This window comes from Phoenix dactylifera, chromosome 9, assembly GCF_009389715.1.
Source record: "Phoenix dactylifera cultivar Barhee BC4 chromosome 9, palm_55x_up_171113_PBpolish2nd_filt_p, whole genome shotgun sequence".
NCBI lineage: Eukaryota > Viridiplantae > Streptophyta > Magnoliopsida > Arecales > Arecaceae > Phoenix > Phoenix dactylifera.
The window spans coordinates 1,796,853-1,819,722 of NC_052400.1; the positions used below are offsets into that span (position 1 = coordinate 1,796,853).

The 22,870-nt window shown below is 38.8% G+C and overlaps 2 protein-coding genes across 2 annotated transcripts; one reads left to right on the forward strand and one right to left on the reverse strand.

Moving 5' to 3' along the window:
• The first annotated feature begins 2,244 nt into the window (after positions 1–2,244).
• Positions 2,245–12,790, forward strand: LOC120111842. The gene is made up of 2 exons (XM_039129771.1): positions 2,245–2,778; positions 12,607–12,790. The coding sequence occupies exon 1, from the start codon at positions 2,260–2,262 to the stop codon at positions 2,743–2,745; it is 486 nt and encodes a 161-aa protein (XP_038985699.1). The 5' UTR covers positions 2,245–2,259; the 3' UTR covers positions 2,746–2,778; positions 12,607–12,790.
• Positions 12,791–13,885: 1,095 nt separating this feature from the next.
• On the reverse strand, positions 13,886–18,171 carry LOC120111969 (long chain base biosynthesis protein 2a-like). Its single transcript, XM_039130542.1, has 10 exons — positions 18,156–18,171; positions 16,783–16,881; positions 16,578–16,657; positions 16,435–16,477; positions 16,186–16,349; positions 15,835–16,014; positions 15,616–15,742; positions 15,304–15,504; positions 14,642–14,787; positions 13,886–13,906 (listed from the first exon to the last, which is right to left on the reverse strand). The coding sequence occupies exons 1-10, from the start codon at positions 18,169–18,171 to the stop codon at positions 13,886–13,888; spliced, it is 1,077 nt and encodes a 358-aa protein (XP_038986470.1).
• Positions 18,172–22,870: the final 4,699 nt, after the last annotated feature.

The window sequence follows — 22,870 nt, forward strand, 5'->3', positions numbered from 1 at the left end:
ATGATACTAAATACAGTCTATGTGACAGCATGTACAAATGTAGTCCCCAGCTGCACCGCCATGTTTCTTATATGTAGCGACTCTGTGCAGTTGGCCACATAGATTAATGGAAAGATGGTCCTCTTTTAATTAGCATGTTGCAGTGAGTAGTGTATAAGTAGAGACTTTCTTGTTTGTATGTATTACCCAGTTATATATACAGCAATCTATTCCAAAATCAGTTAGCACATGATAGATTAAACAACACAAGAAGCAATCTATTCCAAAATCAGTTATTTATTTATTATTACATTTTTTTCCTGTCGCGTTTTATTAGGTGGATATAATATGTTTCTCGATGAAGCCATGCATCCATGCATGCATGCATGGGGAGCGGGGTTTTTTTCCACTTTGATAGCATAGTGCGTACAGAACCCAAGATTCTCTCTATCTGAACTGGGAACCGGAATTGCTTGTTGGGATCTCTATTGGATCTTGTCTCGATCTGGGTGGCCAGGGTGGTCCGAAATTTAAGGTCAGCCAGGTACTGTAACATGTCATTACCCAAATGGTTGTCCATTTTTATCCACTGCAGCTAAGAGCAGAGGCTGGATGTTTTTTATATACAAAGAGGGATCGTTTTGTGATTCAAATGACGGAACAAGACCATCTTGTCAAAATCTCATTGAAAAATTCTAGCCAATTATGTTTATCCCATCTCTAACTGCGCATAGGGCCTCAATTCTCCTACCATATTGCTCCATCGCTTTGATAGGAAGATTTGCTTTCCACCTATTGATACATGATATCAAGCACTCCAACTTGGGCTCAGGTGTCATGCATGGCACTGAATCGTGGCTTTTCTTCTCTCTGCAAGGTGCAGCTAAGTTCATCAACTTTTATCTCTCTCTCTCTCTCTCTGTGTGTGTGTGTGTGTGTGTGTGTTGTAAAGAGTTTTGATTCTAGGGCAAAGACCGTGTTTGGTTAAGCTTATTATATTGTAATATGTACTTCTTTTATGGAGAATTTAAAGCATCTGCCGTTATAATATGAATTCTAGGGTTCTGTTTTTCTCCCCCCTAACAGACAATGCCCAATCACATCCGTTCTTCCTCATCACAGAGGTTCACCATTTTCTTTTCAACTTCCTGAGTACGTTACTCTCTCGCATGCAAGTCTCGATCAAATTAATTATTATGATATTTGAAAAGGTTTTTTTTTCTTATACAGTTTAATTAACTCTACAATGTAAGAGTGTGAACATGACAGCATAGAGTACAAAATACTTTGTGAATAATAATTAGAAAGGAAGGCCAATGCATTCTCATGGCTGGAGAGATGGTGAAGCCAAAGTTGGTGGGATATCATCAAAGAAGATGAAATCTCAATGCATTCTCATGTCTGGGATATGTACATATATATTGTGGTAAAACAACAGAATGAGAGTGATTCAAGGATAGTACAACTAATCACAGCCCTTGTAGATATACATAAGTAACTAACCATATGCATGAATACCGGATGAGAGTTTTAAAGTTTGAATGTTATCCGATATTCCTGTTAATCATTACGTACTATTCTCCCACATCCTCAACGGGCAAGGAACCTTATTCCCTTGTATTTTTTGGTAAAACTTTGTTCCCTTCCAGAGATCTACAATTGTTCTCTTTTTAAATATTCCCTCTTATCTAAGAGTTATGTTTTTAAACAAGCGCCAAAGAAAAGGAATTTCAATACCTCAGCTTCCCCCCTCCTTTTCTTTTTTCTCAGCATCCAAGCTCGAATTCATCTCGATAAAAAAAAAGCTTCGAGCTTGAGAGCCTTCGAGCCAAGTATTTTACTATTCAAACTCCGCTGAAAAATTGTTCTAGCTATTCAAGCGCGATAACAATCGAGTCTAGTTAAGCTTGGGTCTAAGTCAAGCTCGAGCTGCCCGGCTCATATGTATCCTCAGTGTCACCTCCGACTGAGTAGAATAAGATAGACTATTCATTACGTAACTCGAGATCCGAATTTAAATAATTTGGGGTACATAGATCCAGGAGAGGGGATGGATATGAGCCAAAACGCATTGATGCTCCACGGAAATGCTGGAGGGGATGGATATGAGCCAAAACGCATTGATGCTCCACGGAAATGCAGGAGCACCAATATGCCTTTTCACTTTTCTTCTCCAGCATTTCCGTTTTTGGCTCATAGCAGTGTCGGATTGTTCAAGTCCATACCAATCAGCATCGTTGAGGTAGACAACGGATTTGAGAACCATTTGAATCCGCTCCCATGAAGCCTATAAGTAGCCCTGATATCACCTTCGTCATCAGTGGAAGCAGGAGAGACCAGCAAGCACTCGAGACCATGAGGAGTAAGCAGGGCAAGAATTATATAAGAGATGGTATCGAGCGGAAGTTCGATACGATGCACACAGTAGCTGATGCACTCAACCCCTGCGCCGGTTTGGATGGAGTCGTCCATGGAGTTGCTCGAGGGGTCAGCAACTGGCTCTTGGACAAGCACCCTCAAGAGGAAGACAACGCGTGCAATCCCAACAATCCTGCACCTCGGCCAAAACAAACTCCCAAATACAAACCTGGGGGCAACAGAACTGGGAACATCAAAACTGGTGACAACAAAACTGGGAAAAACAACCGTGGAAATACTCAAAACAATGGAGGCATCGCTGTTGGCAACAACACTACCGCTCGTGCCGGTGCTCGTCGTGGTGGTGGTGATGATGATGATGATGATGATGATGATGATGAGGAGTAATCATGAAACTATTCATCCGTGCAGGAGGCGGTGGTCTGTATCAGTGTATCCCAATAAGGCTATGTAGGTAAAAGCTCTGCTGCTTGCTGCTGTATTATGTAATAAAATTATGGAAATAAATGCTGAGTTTAGCTGTCCAGTAGTCAGCACTCAGCAGTCCGAGATGGCTATGTAAAACCTACGTTGCCTGCTAGTACGTAATAAAATTATGATAATAAGACCTGTGTTTGTTGTGTACATAAATACCATAGTTTCCTTGCTACGTAATAAAAATTCAATCATGGCCTTGCTATGTTTGAAGCTATGTAGCTTGCAGTGGCTTTGGATTATCACATGAAATAGTCTTGCCACTGTGTTCCCTTGTGATTCTGGAATCGCGTTTGAACCTTCGATTTTTTCTCATCTGACAAGGAATTTTGAGTAGCCAGGCGTATCTGCATGCTTGCTTGATCGTATATGTCAATTTCTTGCAGACATCTCAAACTGATACCGCATCTCGAAGAGCTCTCAAGGGAGTCTTCTACTTGGAAAATGGTCTGCATTGAAGAGCCTTGGAGTTGGCATTAGTAACACCTAGCAAACACATTAAAGGAAGACCTGCAACACAACCACTTCAAATTATGACCTTTGCAAGCTCATGCGATATTGATTTTAAAGTTACCACAGCAATATCCGGTAGCAGACTTAAGGAGTGTCAATTTTACATTACAGGCTGTTAGATTGGTAAGCAACTGCTTTTATATGTGTATCACCAGCTGGGCCTGAACAACAACTCCACAAAAACACTTTGTGCAGCGAAGGATTGAATTTTGCACTTCTCAAACCAATTAAGATTGGTCAAGTGAGGTCATTCTCATCGAGAGTTTCTTCTTCCTTGGCCTCTTCCCCCTTCAGCTCCTTCAATTCCGCTGTTGGCAATTTCCTCGCAAGCCTGATTATCTGCAAGCATTGAAACATAATTCCTTAAGCTAAAAATCAGAATTGAAAACACAGAAAATTATAAATCAACTCTAATGCAGATTTCATCGACTGTCGGGCAAAATAAAATCACACATATTTCAACACAGACATACACTGAACTCCACTACAAGCTCAGCGGGAGATGGAATAAAATTTAGGCAAACAAACAACCATTAACCAAAGTAACTTAAGGTATTAAACAAAGATCATGTAATCACCCAAGTTCAGACTTGCATACCGGGTTCTCCCTTCCTCCCTCTCTCCTTTCTTGCTTGGGTGACAGAAATATCTTGTCCCGACCCGGATCCGGATCCGGATCCATGACACGGCCACGCTATTGCCGACTACCGCTCACAATAGCACGAAGCCTCGTATATGAATAACAGGGTAGTAAAGTTTTACAAACATGTTTATATATGTCATTACTAGTATAACTTACTGGTTAGTTCAGAGTACAGAGCCTCTTTTAACATTTTATGTACACAAAAGTATATATACCCAAAAAATAAAATCATGATCAAAGATGTCTTCTGCTGCTATCACTAGCGGTGATCTGAAAGAAAAATATAAATAACTAATATGAGCTATACGGCTCAATAAGTAATCATGCATAATCTCACCGGATCACTTATCATACCGAACATTTTTAAGCAGGATTTGAGAAGCTAACATAAGCGTCAAATAATAGCTTTTCATAAAAAAATATTCATACTGAGCCGGTAAATCGGTGTACATACCAACATATCTTTTCATGAATATGCATCGTAAAACTGTATACCGGCATGCCATGGTTTAAATCTACACTCTCAGATTTTTAGCTACGGTCGTACTTAACTCCCACGATAGGGATTGTATGCCTAGTTATTCTTTCCCATTGGCGGGGGGCCATATGCTCAAATTTATGCCTACTAGCAGAAGCCATCCATAGCATCTGAGAGCCCGTAAGTAGTACTTTTCACAAATAGTACATATAGATAGAATGAAAACTCTTAATAACTAATCACATGCTTATGCCACAAATGTCAGTTGTAAACATCATAACTTAGGTAATTCACAATTCAAAAATATGTGTGTGTGTGTATATATGTGTGCGTGTGTGTATACACATATACATGTGTGTGTATATATATATGTATATATATGTATATATGTATAAATATGTGTATATTTATACATGTATATGTATATATATGTATATGTATATATATAGATATATACGTATATATATGTAATACATATATATATATATATATATGTATATATATGTAATATATACATATACATATACATATATATATAGATATATATATATATATGTAATATATATACACATATACATACATACATACATACATACATATATATATATGTAATACACGCGCGCGCGCGCGCGCGCACGCACACATATATATATATATATATAATACACACACACACACACACACACACACACATATATATATATATATATATATATATATATGATGGGGGGCAAAATGGATCGTCCTGGTCAGGATCGTCCTATCTCGGCCGAGCAGACCGCAACGCCGACCAGAGAACCGCATTCCAGCTCAGAACCACCACGACCTCGGACTTCACCAAAGGCTTAGTCGACCTCGGCCTAGTCTCTGCACAACCACGGCCTACAACAACTTCTTCTGATGCTTATAATGACGTCCTGGGCCTAAGTTCGAGACACTCTGCTGTGTCAACCGTGAGCCCAAAAGCTCCTTCGACCTTAGGAAAATTCGCCGACCTACCAGACCAAGCTCGAGGCGCCTTATCCATCAACACGCCCCGACCCTCGAGCTCCGAGCGCTCTACCGAAGAAGCTAAGCCGATCTCAGCACCCGAAAAGCCGACTTCACCAAATATATGATGCGACCTCTCGCTGAACTCGGCCCTGCCTATAGCCGCATCCACGAGCATGCCCACGCCCGCCTACATGGACATACATTGCAATGCCTCTGCGCCATACTTCGCTTTCCGGCCAATGACAGTCAAAAACAACGCCATGTTGCTCCAGCCATACTCTGCTACAACTGTCAATGCCTTACTATTCACAAAAACAGACTGCATCGTGCGCCGCAAGCAAATTCTAGCTACGCGCCATCAGGCTTGAAGCCATCTCCTCTCATGATGAGAATGAGCCATACATCCACCATCCGGGCATCCTTACAGGGACTATAAATAGCCCCATCTGGTAACGCTTAAGGGACTTTTAATCCATCCGAGATCCACCCTAACTTGAGCGTCAGAGAGTCCTTACCGAAACTACCGGTGAGGCTTTGTATAGGTATGCTGTCGCACGGGAGGTGGCTCACCCTCTTTCTCAACATTCCGGCAACTCCCTCGACTCCTCCAGCATGGCCACCCTTGGGCCAAATTTGAACTATATATATATATATATATATATGATGTAAAGAGTTTTGATTCTGGGGCAAAGACCGTGTTTGGTTAAGCTTATTATTTTGTAATATGTACTTTTTTTTTATGGAGAATTTAGAGCATCTGCCATTACAATATGAATTCTAGGGTTCTGTTTTTCTCCCCCCTAATAGACAATGCCCAATCACATCCTTTCTTTCTCATGACGGAGGTTCACCATTTTCTTTTCAACTTCCTGAGTACGTTACTCTCTCAAATTAATTATTATGATATTTGAAAAGGTTTTTTTTTCTTATACAGCTTAATTAACTTTACAATGTAAGAGTGTGAACATGACAGCATAAAGTACAAAATACTTTGTGAATAATAAATAGAAAGGAAGGCCAATGCATTCTCATGGCTGGAATATGTACGTATATGTTGTAGGTGAAACAACGGAATGGGAGTGATTCAAGGATAGTACAACTAATCACAGCCCTTGTAGATATACATAAGTAACTAACCATATGCAGGAACCCTGGATGAGAGTTTTAAAGTTTGAATGTTATCCATATTCCTGTTAGTCATTACGTACTATCTCCCACATCATCAACGGGCAAGGAACCTTATTCCCTTGTATTTTTTGGTAAAACTTTGTTCCCTTCTAGAGATCTACAATTGTTCTCTTTTTAAATATTCCCTCTTATCTAAGAGTTATGTTTTTAAACAAGCGCCAAAGGAAAGGAGTTTCAATACCTCAGCATCCATTCTCCTTTTCTCTTTTCTCAGCATTCAAGCTCTAATTTATCTCGATAAGAAAAAAAGCATTTTGCTACATTTATAATTTAAAAAGCCTTCGAACCGAGTATTTTACTATTCGAACTTGACAGAAAATTTGTTCTAGCTAGTCTAGTTAAGCTTGGGTCTAAATCGAGCTCGAGCTGCTCGGCTCTTGTGTACCCTCAGCGTCACCTCCGACTGAGTAGAATGAGGTAGACTATTCATTACGTAACTCCAGATCCAAATTTAATTTGGGGTCCATAGATCCAGGAGAGGGGATGGATATGAGCCAAAACGCATTGATGCTCCACGGAAATGCTGGAGCACCAATGCCTTTTCTCTTTTCTTCTCCAGCATTTCCGTTTTTGGCTCATAGCAGTGTCGGATTGTTCAAGTCCATACCAATCAGCATCGTTGAGGTAGACAACGGATTTGAGAACCATTTGAATCCGCTCCCATGAAGCCTATAAGTAGCCCTGATCACCTTCGTCAGTGGAAGCAGGAGAGACCAGCAAGCACTCGAGACCATGAGGAGTAAGCAGGGCAAGGATTATATAAGAGATGGTATCGAGCGGAAGTTCGATACGATGCACACAGTAGCTGATGCACTCAACCCCTGTGCCGGTTTGGATGGAGTCGTCCATGGAGTTGCTCGAGGGGTCAGCAACTGGCTGTTGGACAAGCACCCTCAAGAGGAAGACAACGCGTGCAAGCCCAACAATCCTGCACCTCAGCCACAACGAACTCCCAAATGCAAACCTGGGAGCAACAGAACTGGGAACATCAAAACTGGTAACAACAAAACTGGGAATAACAACCGTCGAAATACTCAAAACAATGGAGGCATCGCTGTTGGCAACAACACTACTGCTCGTGCCGGTGCTGGTCGTGGTGGTGGTGATGATGATGATGATGATGATGAGTATATTAGGAAGTAATTTGCAATCAATGCACATGACTCTTCGGTGTTGATACAACTTAGTATTCCAAAGAGTTATTTTGTAATCCAAAGAGTCATTTTGTAATCCAAAGAGTCATTTTGTAATCCAAAGTGTCACCTTGGAAATCTCAGAAGTACTTGTATTTCAAAGAGTCATTTTAGTACTCCAAGGGCATTAAATGTTACTTAAATTGTCATTCTATATAAGAATGGCTTTAGCAAGATTGTAAGATGCAGAAAAAAACTATGAATGAAAAATATCTCTTGCTTCATTCCTAATCCTATCCCATCAACTTCACACCTTGTTCCAACAAATTTGGTATCAGAGCCTGGAAAAAAATACTTGTCAAGATGGCATCTTCATCAACTACCATGTTCTCCTACACTTCAAACCAAGTTCCCATCTTTGATGGTGAGCATTATGACTATTGGAGTAGTCAAATGCAAACCATATTCATATCCCAAGACCTTTGGGACATAGTCGAAGGTTCATATGCAGAGCCACCTCAACCACAAGAAGTTACAAAAAATTGGACAGCAGAACAACAAGGAGAGTACAAGGAGAATGTGAAGAAAGATGCATGTGCTCTTCGATACATTCAACAAGGAATAAGCAAAACCATCTATCCCAGAATTTTTGGAGCAAGAAAAGCAAAGCAAGCATGGGAAATACTCAAAGAAGGTTTCCAAGGTAATGAGAAAGTTATCTCATTAAAGTTACAATCACTGTGGAGAGAATTTGACAACATGCAAATGAAAGAAGGCCAAGGTATGCAAAGTTTTCTGACCAAAGTTACTGAAGTTGTTAATCAAATTAGAAGTCTTGGAGATACTATTGAAGATAGAAAAGTTGTTCAAAAGGTTCTTAGAAGTCTTCCTACAAATTATGATCATGTTGTCACTGCAATAGAAGAATCAAAAGATCTCTTTACCTACAGTTTTAATGAACTAATGAGTTCTTTACAAGTTCATGAGGAAAGAATGAATAGGTTTTCTACTCAACCTCTTGAGCAAGCTTTTCAAACTAAGCTCAACACCTCAGAGAAAAAGAATTTTAAACAGAAATACAAAGGAGGACCATTCCAAAAGAAGGAAAGAGGCAACTATCAAGGAGGAGCAAACCAACAACAATCAGGTGGTTTCAATCCTCGATGCCGCGTTTGCAAGAAGAACAACCATGACTCAAAAGATTGTCGATACAGATGCAATAAGTGCAAGATTCCCAACCATTCACAAAGGGACTGTTGGTACCAAAAGAAGAATGGAAATGAGGAAGCCAACTTCACTAAAAATGAAGCAGAAACTCAACAACTCTTCTCTTGCATGAATGTTCAAGAAGATTCTCAAAATGTATGGTATTTGGATAGTGGGTGTAGCAACCACATGACGGGGAACCAAAAGATCTTCATCCAACTTGACAAAAATTATTCTTCTCAAGTCATGCTCGGAGACGGCAAACTCCAAACTATTGAAGGCAAAGGATCTATTGAAGTTCTCACCAAAGGAGGTAACAAAAGGCTTATTAATGATGTTCTTTATGTGCCAAATTTATCTCATAACCTCCTAAGCGTTGGGCAACTTACTCAAAAAGGATATGCTATCAACTTCAATAACAGTAGCTGCAAAATTTTTGATAAAAAGAATAACTGTCTAGTTGCTATTGTTCCTATGAGCACAAACAAGGTGTTTCCTCTAACCATGTTATCACAAGATGTCGTATTCAAAAGTGAAGCTATTAATATGTCAACTTTATGGCATCTTCGATATGGACATTTGAATATGAAGGGGTTGCATCTACTCAAGCAAAAAAATATGGTGATTGGTCTCCCTCTCATCGAAGGAAGAAGTCAAGTATGTGAAGGCTGCATATATGGAAAAATGCACAAGCTACCATTTTCAAAGTCTTCATGGAGATCCAAAGCACCTCTTGAACTTGTTCATGCTGATATATGTGGACCCACAGCAACTCCATCACACAACAACCGAAGGTACTTCATTCTATTTGTTGATGATTATACTAGAATGATGTGGGTTTACTTCTTGCATGCCAAGTCCGAAGCCTTCTCTATGTTTCTACAATTCAAAGCACTAGTTGAGAAACAAAGTGGATTCCAAATCAAGACTCTTCGAACTGATCGAGGAGGAGAGTTTATCTACAAACCATTTATGGAGTACTGCAAACATAATGGTATCCAAAGACAACTCACAGTTCGTATGAGTCCTCAACAAAACGGAGTTGCTGAAAGAAGGAATCGCACCATTGTTGAAATGGCCCGAAGCATGTTGAAAGAAAAAGGCTTACCAAATAATTTTTGGGCTGAAGGTGTGCATACTGCTATTTACATTCTTAATATATCTCCTACAAAAGCAGTGTTTAACAAAACTCCATTTGAAGCATGGCACAAAAGAAAACCAACAGTACATCATCTTAAAGTATTTGGTTGTATTGCCTATTCTCACATTCCATCACAATACCGGGAGAAATTTGATGAAAAAGGAGAAAAACTAATATTTATTGGTTACAGTGATGAATCCAAAGGTTACAGGTTGTTCAATCCAAAAACCAAGAAGCTTGTCGTCTCAAGAGATGTAATTTTTGATGAAGCATCTAACTGGAATTGGACACAGAACTCATCTCAAATGTCAAACGCATATGAATTCATGGAGCCACAAGCTAGACAAGAAGAGCATCAACAAACTCCTTCTACACCAACATCAATTTCTTCACCAAGTTCAATTCATTCTTCTCCTTCATCACCAATACAAACTTCACCATCTATGTCACAAACTCCCTCTTCTTCATCAAGTTCAATCCATTCTCCCTCTTTTTTAGAAACCATGGATACAGATTCTTTACCAAAGAAAGTTCGATCTATGCAAGATATTTATAACACTTCTCACCTTGCTTTCTTTGGTTATGAACCTCAGAATTTTGAGGAAGCTGTTGTAAAGGAAGAATGGAAAAAGGCAATGGATGATGAGATTGCAACAATTCAAAGGAATAAAACTTGAGAGCTAGTCAACCTGCCAAAAGAGAAGGATGTGATCGGGCTAAAATGGATCTACAAAATCAAGTATAAAGAAGATGGATCTATTCAAAAGCATAAAGCTCGACTTGTCGCCAAGGGATACTCACAGCAGCCTGGCATTGATTTTACCGAAACATTTGCACCAGTTGCAAGAATGGAGACAATCCGTATTGTTCTTGCTCTTGCTGCACAACTTGAGCTTCAAGTCCTCCAACTTGACGTCAAATCTGCTTTCCTCAATGGCGAACTGAAGGAGGAGGTATACGTCAAACAACCTCAAGGCTATGAAGTGGCAGGTATGGAACACAAAGTCTATAAACTTCATAAAGCTCTATATGGCTTGAAGCAAGCTCCACGAGCTTGGAACAGCAGGATTGATAAATATTTTTGTTCAAATGGATTTCAAAGAAGCCCAAGTGAACCATCTCTTTATGTAAAGATATGTGATGCTACTAACTTTCTTGTTGCATGTATCTATGTTGATGATCTTATCTACATGGGTACTAACATGCAAGTTGTAGAAGAATTCAAGCAAAGCATGATGAAGGAATTCGAGATGACGGATCTCGGATTAATGAAGTATTTTCTTGGAATCCAAGTAAAGCAAGCCAAAGGAGAAATTTTTATCTCACAGGAGAAATACATTAAAGACATGTTACGGAAATTTCAAATGGACAAGAGCAAACCAGTTTCAACTCCAATGGCATTGAATGAAAAGTTAAAACAAGATGATGATGCTGAAAAAGCTGATGCACAGCTCTATCGAAGTCTAGTTGGTTCATTAATATATCTAGCCAACACACGGCCTGACATTATTTATGCCGTGAATGTTGTTTCAAGATTTATGCAAGAACCAAGCAAACTGCATTATGCTGCTGCAAAACGCATTCTGAGATATCTTCAAGGAAGTCAAAGGCAAGGCATAAAATATATTAAAGAAGAAAATAACAATCTTGTTGGTTATTCCGATAGTGACTGGGCTGGTTCAATTGATGATAGAAAAAGCACGTCTGGCTATATTTTTTGTCTTGGTTCAAAGATGATTTCATGGAGTTCAAAGAAACAAAAATCAATTGCTTTATCTTCAGCAGAAGCAGAGTACATCGCAGCTACAGATGCTGCATGTGAAGCAGTTTGGTTAAGAAGAGTTCTCTTGGATCTACAACAAACTCAAGTTCAACCAACTATCATTTATTGTGACAGCATGTCAGCAATTGCTTTGTCTAAAAATCCAGTCTTCCATGCAAGGTCCAAGCATATTGAACTTCGACATCATTTCATTCGGGATTTGGTAAACAAAGAAGAAATCATTTTGAAGTATGTTGGCACAAATGAGCAAGCTGCAGATTTTCTTACCAAAGCTGTCACCATAGAACAATTCAGAAAGGTTAAGAATCAATTGCAAATTAAGGAGGAGTATTAGGAAGTAATTTGCAATCAATGCACATGACTCTTCGGTGTTGATACAACTTAGTATTCCAAAGAGTTATTTTGTAATCCAAAGAGTCATTTTGTAATCCAAAGAGTCATTTTGTAATCCAAAGTGTCACCTTGGAAATCTCAGAAGTACTTGTATTTCAAAGAGTCATTTTAGTACTCCAAGGGCATTAAATGTTACTTAAATTGTCATTCTATATAAGAATGGCTTTAGCAAGATTGTAAGATGCAGAAAAAAAACTATGAATGAAAAATATCTCTTGCTTCATTCCTAATCCTATCCCATCAACTTCACACCTTGTTCCAACAGAGTAATCATGAGACTATTCATCCGTGCAGGAGGCGGTGGTCTGTATCAGTGTATCCCAATAAGGCTATGTAGGTAAAAGCTCTGCTGCTTGCTGCTGTATTATGTAATAAAATTATGGAAATAAAAGCTGAGTTTAGCTGTCCAGTAGTCAGCACTCAGCAGTCCGAGATGGCTATGTAAAACCTACGTTGCTTGCTAGTACGTAATAAAATTATGATAATACACTACAAGAATAATGGTCATTAGCGACGCTTTTTTTGGCATTTAACGACGCTTTTAAGCGTCGCTAAAAACCATCCCGACGCTTTCGTAAGCGTCGGCAAAGCGTCGCCTATGCTACAGTGGAGAAAATGTTTTCCGACGCTTTGAAAAGCGTCGGAAATTAGCGACGCTTTTTAGCGACGCCTTAAAGCGTCGTTAAATGTGATTTTAACGATGCTTTAAAGCGTCGTTAGAATATTATTTTTTTAAAAAAAATTTCTTGATTTTAACGACGCTTTAAAGCGTCGTTAGAATATTATTTTTTTAAAAAAATTTCGTGATTTTAACGACGCTTTAAAGCGTCGTTAGAAATAATTAATGCGGGTGGCAGATCGGCTTTGGAGGACCATTGAAAGACCTCAGATCGAGGACCACACGTAGGGAATTCTTTATTTATTTATTAGCAGTGCAACATTCACCATAACAGACGCAGAGAACCGAACCCAACGATGGCATGCGTGTAAAATATGATAGAAGTTGATGGAAGCGAACGGCATGCGTCCCTCTTTACCCTGATACTCTTGCATCCGGCCTGCAGTTGCCTGCTGCCCTTCGCATGCTTGTTGCCAATTGAACAGCAGATTTTGTTGACATACAAGCTGGAAAATGTAGTAACAACAGGCACCACCACCTCAACTACTACCTATACACAAGTACATTCCTCAATTTTGTAATTTTTTTCCCCACTTCACTAGTAATATGCTACAAGGACTGCCTTTTATATGACTGAATAGTCGAACACCATATGCTTTAATAAGATGAACCTACAACTCCATATTCTTTAATGAGATGAACCTACAACGAGTACATATATGATTTCCAAACAGTGTTTTACAATTTCATGGTTAATTAAAGTGTCCCCATGCTATCATAAGATGTTGACAGCAAAACATCAACAAAAATCAAATCATTGGAAACAAGTTAGGATTGAACATTTCCAAAAAGTATGAGGAAATTTCAATAATTTTGACACAAACTTATATGTTTTACGAGAGCAATGTCATCCCTCCAGTTTTTTGCTGCTGTACTGCATTGATGAAAACCATAACTCTGCCCTCATTCAGGCAAAACGTCGATCTGCACAACAAATTCCATATATCACATACCGGCCATACATTAGTAGATAAACCACTGTTCATGCATCACAGCAAGCCAAAATATAAACATGATCGCCATATAGACTATAAAAAGAATATGGACATTACAACTTAAAAAAGCATTCATTTGGAAATGAGATTTTTTTTTGTGTGTGAGAGAGAGAGAGACAGGGAGAGGGCGAAAGGGGCAAATTATAAGATACCCACTGCATTTGCAAATACTTAAACAATATGGACACTTCTCTCTTTGTCAATGGGTAGCAAATATTTTAATTCCTCTCCATACTAATCCAAAAGATTCTAAATCATCAAAAGATTCTAAATCCTCCATGATTCCTAAAACAGAGTAATCTTAGTCTCAAATGTTGCTGTTGAACTTATTCTTTCAATTTATTACATGCACATATGTCTTCTTACTAATATATAATTTCACAACTATTTTATGCAAAATTAATTCCCGAAATCAACGCTTGATCTCCAGATGAGCAGCTGCAGTGTGTCAAGAATGGACAAATATAAATGCACTCTATTCCTTCTACAAGATGCTGCCATTTACTGCAAATAGTGGAAATAGAAGTATGATATTGTTCAGAGATAATATTAGCAGTGTTGAAAACTTTTGAAGAATTTAATGACCATTAAATTCTTAGCCATGTCTCTTGCATTAATTTGTACTGTTATCTAACAATCTATAGCATATGGTAATGGATCTTACAATCTTCTCAAGCACAGGAGAATTAGAACTTAGCCATGTCTCTTGCATTTCTGACTGGCAGTGGGCATAACAAGAATTTATGAACATGCCTGTAGAAGAAGAGCTCCCAAATCCAGCCAGTGCATTTAGAAATTGTGTCCTGAAACCTATTATAGCAAATGACTTTGTCAATAACATCATTCAACTGAGCAACTGATTGCATAAACTTCGGAACAGTTGTCTGACACTTTACAACTCTATCTCACTGCAATATGATATACTTAAACAAAGATGGTTCACAACTGGTTGCAAATGACTGAATGCAGTCAATGAATCAAATCAGAACAGACATCTTTTGTAGATTGGAACACATTCTATCCAAAAGTTTAATTGCTAAAAGCAGATATATGCCTTTCTCAGCAACACCTGGTACCAAAATATTTTTTATCTGCAATGGGGAGGCCTAGATTTCAGTGACATGTAGTTTGCATCATCAAGCAGTGGCTCATTCACCCTGAAGGGAAGATGAATAAAGAAAGAAAGATCGGAGATTTTTTTATTATCATTTTAGATCAAAATATCATCTAAAAGCTATCTACGTGAACATTATATGAACATACATAATTTGAGTATAAGAAAAGGAATTTAATATGTCATTCAGGGAATATTTACATAATATTCACATAATAGGGAATTTAAATAAGATGTCATACTTACATTCTGCCTGAGACACTCCCTAGAGAAGGCTGGGATTTTTGCTGGGTTGTAAAGCATTATAGGCATAACTGGTGAGTCATTATCCCCAAGAACCTCAAAACCCATTTTCTGAAGTTCTGATCTGAAGAAATTGCTATTCTCACGAATGCGTGCAAGTTTCTGGGCCCCTGATAACCAAATAAATCACACATAAGAAATCTCCCAAAGATAAACATCAATGACATCATCACAAATCCTCAGGAAGATGATAAAATGTTTCGACATATTTCCTTAGGTACCTCTGTTAGACCCATCTTCTCCAAGAATAATTTTAATTGCAGATATAACCTGTTGCACAGCAGGTGGTGACATGGAAGTTGCATAAAGATGTGCAGGGCAAGTGTACTTCAGATATTGGATGATTTCCTGAAAAAAGATAAGAGGGCAACTAAGCAATCTCGGACTCCATTTTTGTAGTTAAAAAACATATAATTATGCAAGGTGAGCAAGAATTGTACCTTTGATGCTGCAGTATAACCTCCACAAGATCCAAATGATTTTGTAAATGTTCCCATCATAATATCTACATCAGCAGGATCCACTCCTAGGAGCTCACAAACACCTCTTCCTGATTTTCCAACTGCACCAATACTGTGGGCTTCATCCAAGTATGTGTAAATAATCAAGTTCCACATATTCTAACCATTCCCTGGAATACATTGCAAGCTAAAATTAATGAAACATCCACATTGAATTGGGCTCTAGTTTAGAGATGAAAGAACAACGGCTTTGTGTTGTTACCAGATTCATGGATGTAAAAGGACAGAAAGCATAGGAAATCTAGAATCAAGATTTCAATGTGGTCAGACCTTATATTTCTTGCACACAGCTATGATCTCAGGAAGTTTGCATAGCTCTCCTTCCATGCTGTAAATGCCCTCAACGATAACGATGATTTTCTTCCAGGGTCTATGCGTTCGAGGCTGTCCCTCAGCTATCTGCTCTCTTAACACCTCTTCCAAGTGAGAGGGATCTACAAGGACAAGAGGAGTAAAGATTGAGAACATGAAAATATAGTAGATAAGCTGACATTCTTGATTCATGGATATATAACTTACTGTTATGTTGGAATACCCGCACTGTTGCACCTGACCCTCTATTCTTGATTCATGGACATTCTTGAGATCAAAATATCTCTATTCTCACATTTAACAATATAGATAATATTACAGCAAGTGAGAGCACACTAGATTGAACTTACAGGATTTACTCTCTTTACATCTCCCGTAAATGATGAACCATCACAGTAGCGAACCTTGACCTTGTTCCAATTGTAGAAGTCTGGAAATCACATTCCAATCAACTGAAGTTGCCAGGAAATAATTTGAGACCAAAAACTACTCACAGAAAAAAAAAACTAAAAAAGAAGAAGAAAACAATCAGATTGTGGTGTTTCCAGGACTCACCCCTCCGTTCACGAGGACGATGGCCATGATAGCCGCCGCCTCCATCATCCACGACAGCGGATTCCACATGAACCCTAAGAATTTCAGAAACTTGCTCTCCTGCAACCACAAACAAATTCAAAAAATAAATAAATAAATCAACAGCTAGATTAAAAAACAAAAAGCACAAACAAGAGGGTTGTCTCACAGATCTATATCAGTTGAAGTGGTAAGGGAAAGAACACATCCCCTCCCGCGTGCATCTCAGATTATCAAACACCTCCTTCAAGGGTATGTTGTCATCGAACTACATCCCGCCCGCCACCAGCGCCGTCGGAGGGGTAGAACACCTTTCTCGACGGCGCGGGGTCGTCCTCGAAGCTCGAAGGGGGAGGGGGATCCGGAGGGGGAGGGGGATCCGAAGCTCGGTGGGGGGTTTGGGGGGAGATGATCGGGGAGGAAGGAGGGGGGGAATGATGGCGGCTGGGGATGAAAGGGTTAGGGTTTTTTCCTCCGCACGAGAGAGAGAGAGAGGGAGGGAAAAGGCAGGGGATCGGGAAAAAGGCAGGAGATCCATGGGTTTGGTGGCCTTTTTCCTCCAACGACGCTTTGAAGCGTCGTCGTATTCTAATTTTACCCGACACTTTCCAAAAGCGTCGTAGTATGCCAGGGCTGTTTCGAAATTTGCCGACGCTTTCTGTTAGCGTCGGCGAAAAAGAGTTGGCCAAATCCTATTTTGTTGTGGTGATAAGACCTGTGTTTGTTGTGTGCATAAATACCATAGTTTCCTTGCTACTTAATAAAAAATCAATCATGGCCTTGCTATGTTTGAAGCTATGTAGCTTGCAGTGGCTTTGGATTATATATCACATGAAATAGTCTTGCCACTGTGTTCCCTTGTGATTCTGGAATCGCGTTTGAACCTTCGATTTTTTCTCATCTGACAAGGAATTTTGAGTAGCCAGGCGTATCTGCATGCTTGCTTGATCGTATAGGTCAATTTCTTGCAGACATCTCAAACTGATGCCGCATCTCGAACAGCTCTCAAGGGAGTCTTCTACTTGGAAAATGGTCTGCATTGAAGAGACCTGGTGTTGGTATTAGTAACACCTAGCAAACACATTAAAGGAAGACATGCAACACAACCACTTCAAATTATGACCTTTACAAGCTCATGCGATATTGATTTTAAAGTTACAACAGCAATATTCAATAGCAGACTAAAGGAGTGTAAATTTTACATAACAGGCTGTTAGATTGGTAAGCAACTGCTTTTATATGTCTATCACCAGCTGGGCCTGAACAACAACTCCATCTATTGGCTCTTGTCTCGATCTGGGTGGGTGGTCCGAAATTTAAGGTCCATGCAGCCAGGTACTGTAACGTGTGATTACCCAAATGGTTGTCCATTTTTATCCACTGCAGCCAAGAGCAGGGGCTGGATGTTTTCTATATACAAAGAGGGATCGTTTTGTGATTCAAATGACAGAACAAGACCATCTTGTCAAAATCTCATTGAAAAATTCTAGCCAATTATGTTTATCCCATCTCTAACTGCGCATAGGGCCTCAATTCTCCTACAATATTCCTCCATCGCTTTGATAGGAAGATTTGCTTTCCACCTATTGATACATGATATCAAGTACTCCCAACTTGGGCTCTGGTGTCATGCATGGCACTGAATCATGGCTTTTCTTCTCTCTACAAGCAGGGGCGGCCCAATACATTTGGGGGCCTAAGGCGAACTCATTAGAAGAGGCCTTTTTAATTATTATTTAAATAATAATTTTTTTTAATAAGTATAAAAATATTTTAAAATTTTTATTTAAAAATAATTCGTCTAGCTTTTTGAGAAGCAAAATTACTAATTAAACTTTTATACTCAAGATCCATTAAAATACTATTTTCAATCGATAATATAGCTAATCCATTTAATCCTTCTTGTGACATAGTTGATCGCAAATAAGATTTTATCAACTTTAATTTTGAAAAACTTCTTTCAGCAGAAGCAACTGTTACAGGTATTGTTAATAATATCCTATATGCAATGCATGCATTTGGAAAAGAATTTGTTTTTTTATAAAACTTAAAATATCAATAGGAGTACTAGTTTCTGTTTGTAAAAATTCTTTTAAAATTTTTAACTCTGAAAACAGATCAATACCATCAATATCAGAATATTCACCATGCTTTAAAAAGTTTTCAAGATTAAGACAATATTTTTTCAAATCATCTTCATTCAAAGATTTTAACTTTCTAAAATTAAACAAAAAATCAAAAACATTTTCATATATGGTAAATTGTTCAAACCTATTTTGAATTGAAAAAATAGCTTGATCTACTATATATAAAAAGTAATCAATTCTAAAAGATTCTTCAGCTGATCTTGTTATCTTATCATCATTATTTTCATCAAAATATTTTTTTCTACGGATCATACGTTTTTCACGAAATATAGGTTCTATTTCCATTTCATTTGCAATTTCTTTAGATGAATTCAAAGCATTCATGAATCCATTTTCCCTATAACTTTTCAAATAAGAAAGAAGACCTTTTAATTGATCTATAGCAACATCAATATGCATGTCTTCAGATTGTAAAATCTTACTAACTGAGTTAACAGCAAACAATATATCATACCAAATATTCATGCCTAATAAAAATTCAAAATTTTCAATCTCATATGTAGCTAAACATGTGGCTTCACTCTTTGTTTTAGGATCTTCATTAGTTTCTGCTAATTGAACTAAGGCATCTCTTATTTTAGGAGCTTGGTTTTTAATTGCTTTGACACTTTCAATACGACTTTTCCAACGTGTTTGTGACAAGAATTTAAGAGTTAATGTGGATATATTATTTTGTAAAATTTTCCATCGTTTTGTAGAAGAAAATAAGGTATAAATTCGTTGTATCACTCCAAAAAAAGATATAGCCTTAGGACATGAGTTAGCAATATCACATAATACTAAATTTAAGTTATGACATCCACATGGTGTGTAAAACGCTCTAGGATTTATATCTAATAATCTTCTTTGTACACCTTGATGTTTTCCTTTCATATTAGATCCGTTGTCATACCCTTGTCCTCTTATATCATTAACCTCAAGTTTATGTTTCTCTATTATATTTATAAGTTCATTAAAAAGATCCTTTCCAGATGTATCATCTACTTCTAAAAATTCTAAAAAATATTCTTCTACTTTTACTGGACTTGTTGAAGTATCTACACATCTTAAAACTAGGGTCATTTGTTCCTGATGGCTTGCATCAGGAGTGCAATCAAGTATTACAGAAACGTATTTTGCTTCTTTAATCTTTTTAATTATTATAGCTTTAATTTCAGATGCTAATATTTGAATTAATTCATTTTGAATATTATGACCTAAATAATGATTGTGAATTTCACCATGTTGAATGCGTCGAATATATTCTTGCATTACTGGATCAAATTCTGAAATCGTTTCAATAAAACTTAGAAAATTTCCGTTATTGCTTTGATAGATCTTTTCATTTTTTCCTCGAAATGCTAAATTATTTTTTGCAAGATTTTTTACGACAGCAATAATTCTCAATAGAACTTTTTTCCAATGATCCTTCTCTTGATTTATTTGCTCTTGAAGACTTTTATCAATTGTATTATTTTTTAGCAATCTCATTTCTAAATCAATCTACCTATTCATGCTAATGATATGTTCATTAGTTGTTTCATGACTTTTAAGCTTGATACCTAGATTTTTCCAATCCTCACTTCCTTCATTGACTAATTGACTCGTGCTAGGCTTTGAATTAAATAATTTACAACAAAAACAATATACTCTATCTAAATCTTTCGAATACACTAACCATCTTCTATCATATTTTTCACCATTAGGTAACTTACGAATGTAATATATCGTAGAGAAGTGTCTATTGTTTTCATCCCTAGGAAAACGAAAATCATAATCTCTAATTGGACCTCTTTCCACCATTAGATCTCTAAATTTTGTATCAATATTTTTTCATTGACCAGGATCATAAAAATTTGTAGAAATAGAACTAGTTCCACAATCTTTTTTCTTGTTTATCTTATCTCCATCTGATTCTTCATTGTGCTCTTCACTAGATATTGTTTCACTAGCAATCTCATTTTTTAACTCTATTTCGGGTGTCTGATCTGTTGCTAATTCCTGAGTTGAATTTGATGTGGTGTTTTGTTTGTTTGTAACAACAAATCTATCTAGAGCTCCTTTTTGAGATTGAATGAGTTTATCGATTTTTCTTTTTTTTTTTTGAGTTTTTCATACCCACAGTCATATTTTCTATTAGACATTTTAATCTATAAATAATATTATCAAACTAAGCAATTAAAAAAACACCACAAATAAATCAAAATATAAAAAACTTGATTGTGTCAAGAAAAACAAACTCCGGTCCGACAAGTAGTGTCGAACTTAATTGTGTCGAGAAAAGGCCGAATAGTGCCGAACTCGACGGCGAGAAGAGGCCGAACCGCTGAAGTCACAACCAACCTACATTTGGACCCAAAAAAAAATCAATTCTATTGTCTCTTACTTGACTAAATAAAAATTAATTGGATCAAAAGATTAATTAGTAAAGTAAACTAGCTTAGGAGCTAACAGAGGAGAGACGGTGGATTAGATATTTAGATTCTCTGATTCTCACCGGACACTGGGAATTGGGATCAGCCGATCAGTGATTCAGACACTCAGTGAGACAGTGAGGACGGTGGAGTGAGCCGACTGCCGAGCTGCCGAGTGCGGAGTGCCGAGGAGCGGAGGAGGCCGGAGCGGCGGAGCCCGGAGGTCGGAGGAGCCGAGGATGGCGAGGAGAGCTGGAGAGGACTCCTCTCAGAGGAGATCCGGCCGGCGGCTAGCCACTCGCCGGGTCTTCCGTCGGTCGAAGCCCGCAGGTTGGAACTTGGAGGACGGGAGGAGCCGACAGCCGAGGACGGCGACGTCGGGCGTCGGCCAGGGCCCAGGAGAGGAGATCCGTCCGGCGGTCCAAGAGCTGGAGAGGAGATCTGCCTTCTTGGAGCCGGAGGAGGAGGACCGAGCCACCGAGGACGGAGCCAGAGGAGGAGGGTTCTGCCTTCTTGGAGCCGGAGGCCCGGAGCCCGGAGGCCCGGAGCCCGGAGGCCGGAGGCCCGGAGGCTCGGATCCTCGAAAGTCGGAGGAGCCGAGGACGACGAGTCGACGAGGAGAGATGGAGCGGTGCTGCGAGCCTGCGAGTCTGCCGAGAACGGAGAACGGGAGATTGGGAATTTGGGATTTGGGAGAAGGTTCATTGATTCACCTATAAAAAGGAAATCACCGGCGGCAGAGAACTGAGAAGGGGGGAGAGAAGGAGGGAGGAAATGCTCGTTGCTTGTCATTTGTCAACTGCCGTAGCCGTTGCCCAGCCACTCTGTCGTTGGGGAGACGCCGAAGGCCGAAGGAGATGTTAGATGTATGCCCTAGAAGCCAATCTGGCAGACACATTATTAATTCTAGGACATAAATTTGTACTTGACTTTATTATTATTGAATAATAAATGGGCATCTTTTTCATTCATATTGTTTATGTGTCTATGAATCGTCCAAGGAATTAATAAGATGATGATACATATTCTCAAGAGTTGAGAATTTGAGCCATGTATCATTGGTGATTAATTTCTAAATGCTCATGATCAATGGATCATCATGAGGACGGTGATCGATCCGATCAGTGCACAGATCACTTTTCTTCTGGATGGACGAGACTCGAGTCCACAGTGTAGGGACACTGAAGTGATAGTGCAGGTGCTTGTTAGAGAACAAGGGTACTGAGCGTGACCAAGACAAGAAGTCACTTGGATGTCTATCCACTCGTCAGTGACTTGCTTGATGTTGCAGTAGTATGACTGGTCCTTTGACCTGCGGTGCTTCGGCTACTCACAGTGAGGTTATTGTAGTTTGACTACACGTATACATGGTCTCTAGCCATATGGGTCCTTGTAGTGTAGATTGGCTGCAGTAAGTTCACTGTAGGAGTAGGGTATGCACTTACATGGAATCTATCGACCTTGATAGAAGAGGAGTGATCCTATGTAATTTGTTAGACTGAGTTCTAAGACCTTGGCCAGGGCAGAAAT

Excerpts from the sequence above, each read along its gene's own strand:
- LOC120111842 (XM_039129771.1), top strand. The coding sequence starts at position 2,260 with ATGAAGCCTATAAGTAGCCCTGATATCACCTTCGTCATCAGTGGAAGC.
- LOC120111969 (XM_039130542.1), bottom strand. Across the intron at positions 16,015-16,185 it reads CTGTGTGCAAGAAATATAAG|AATATGTGGAACTTGATTAT; the intron begins GTCTGACCACAT and ends GGGAATGGTTAG. Across the intron at positions 15,743-15,834 it reads GTTATACTGCAGCATCAAAG|GAAATCATCCAATATCTGAA; the intron begins GTACAATTCTTG and ends ATCTTTTTTCAG.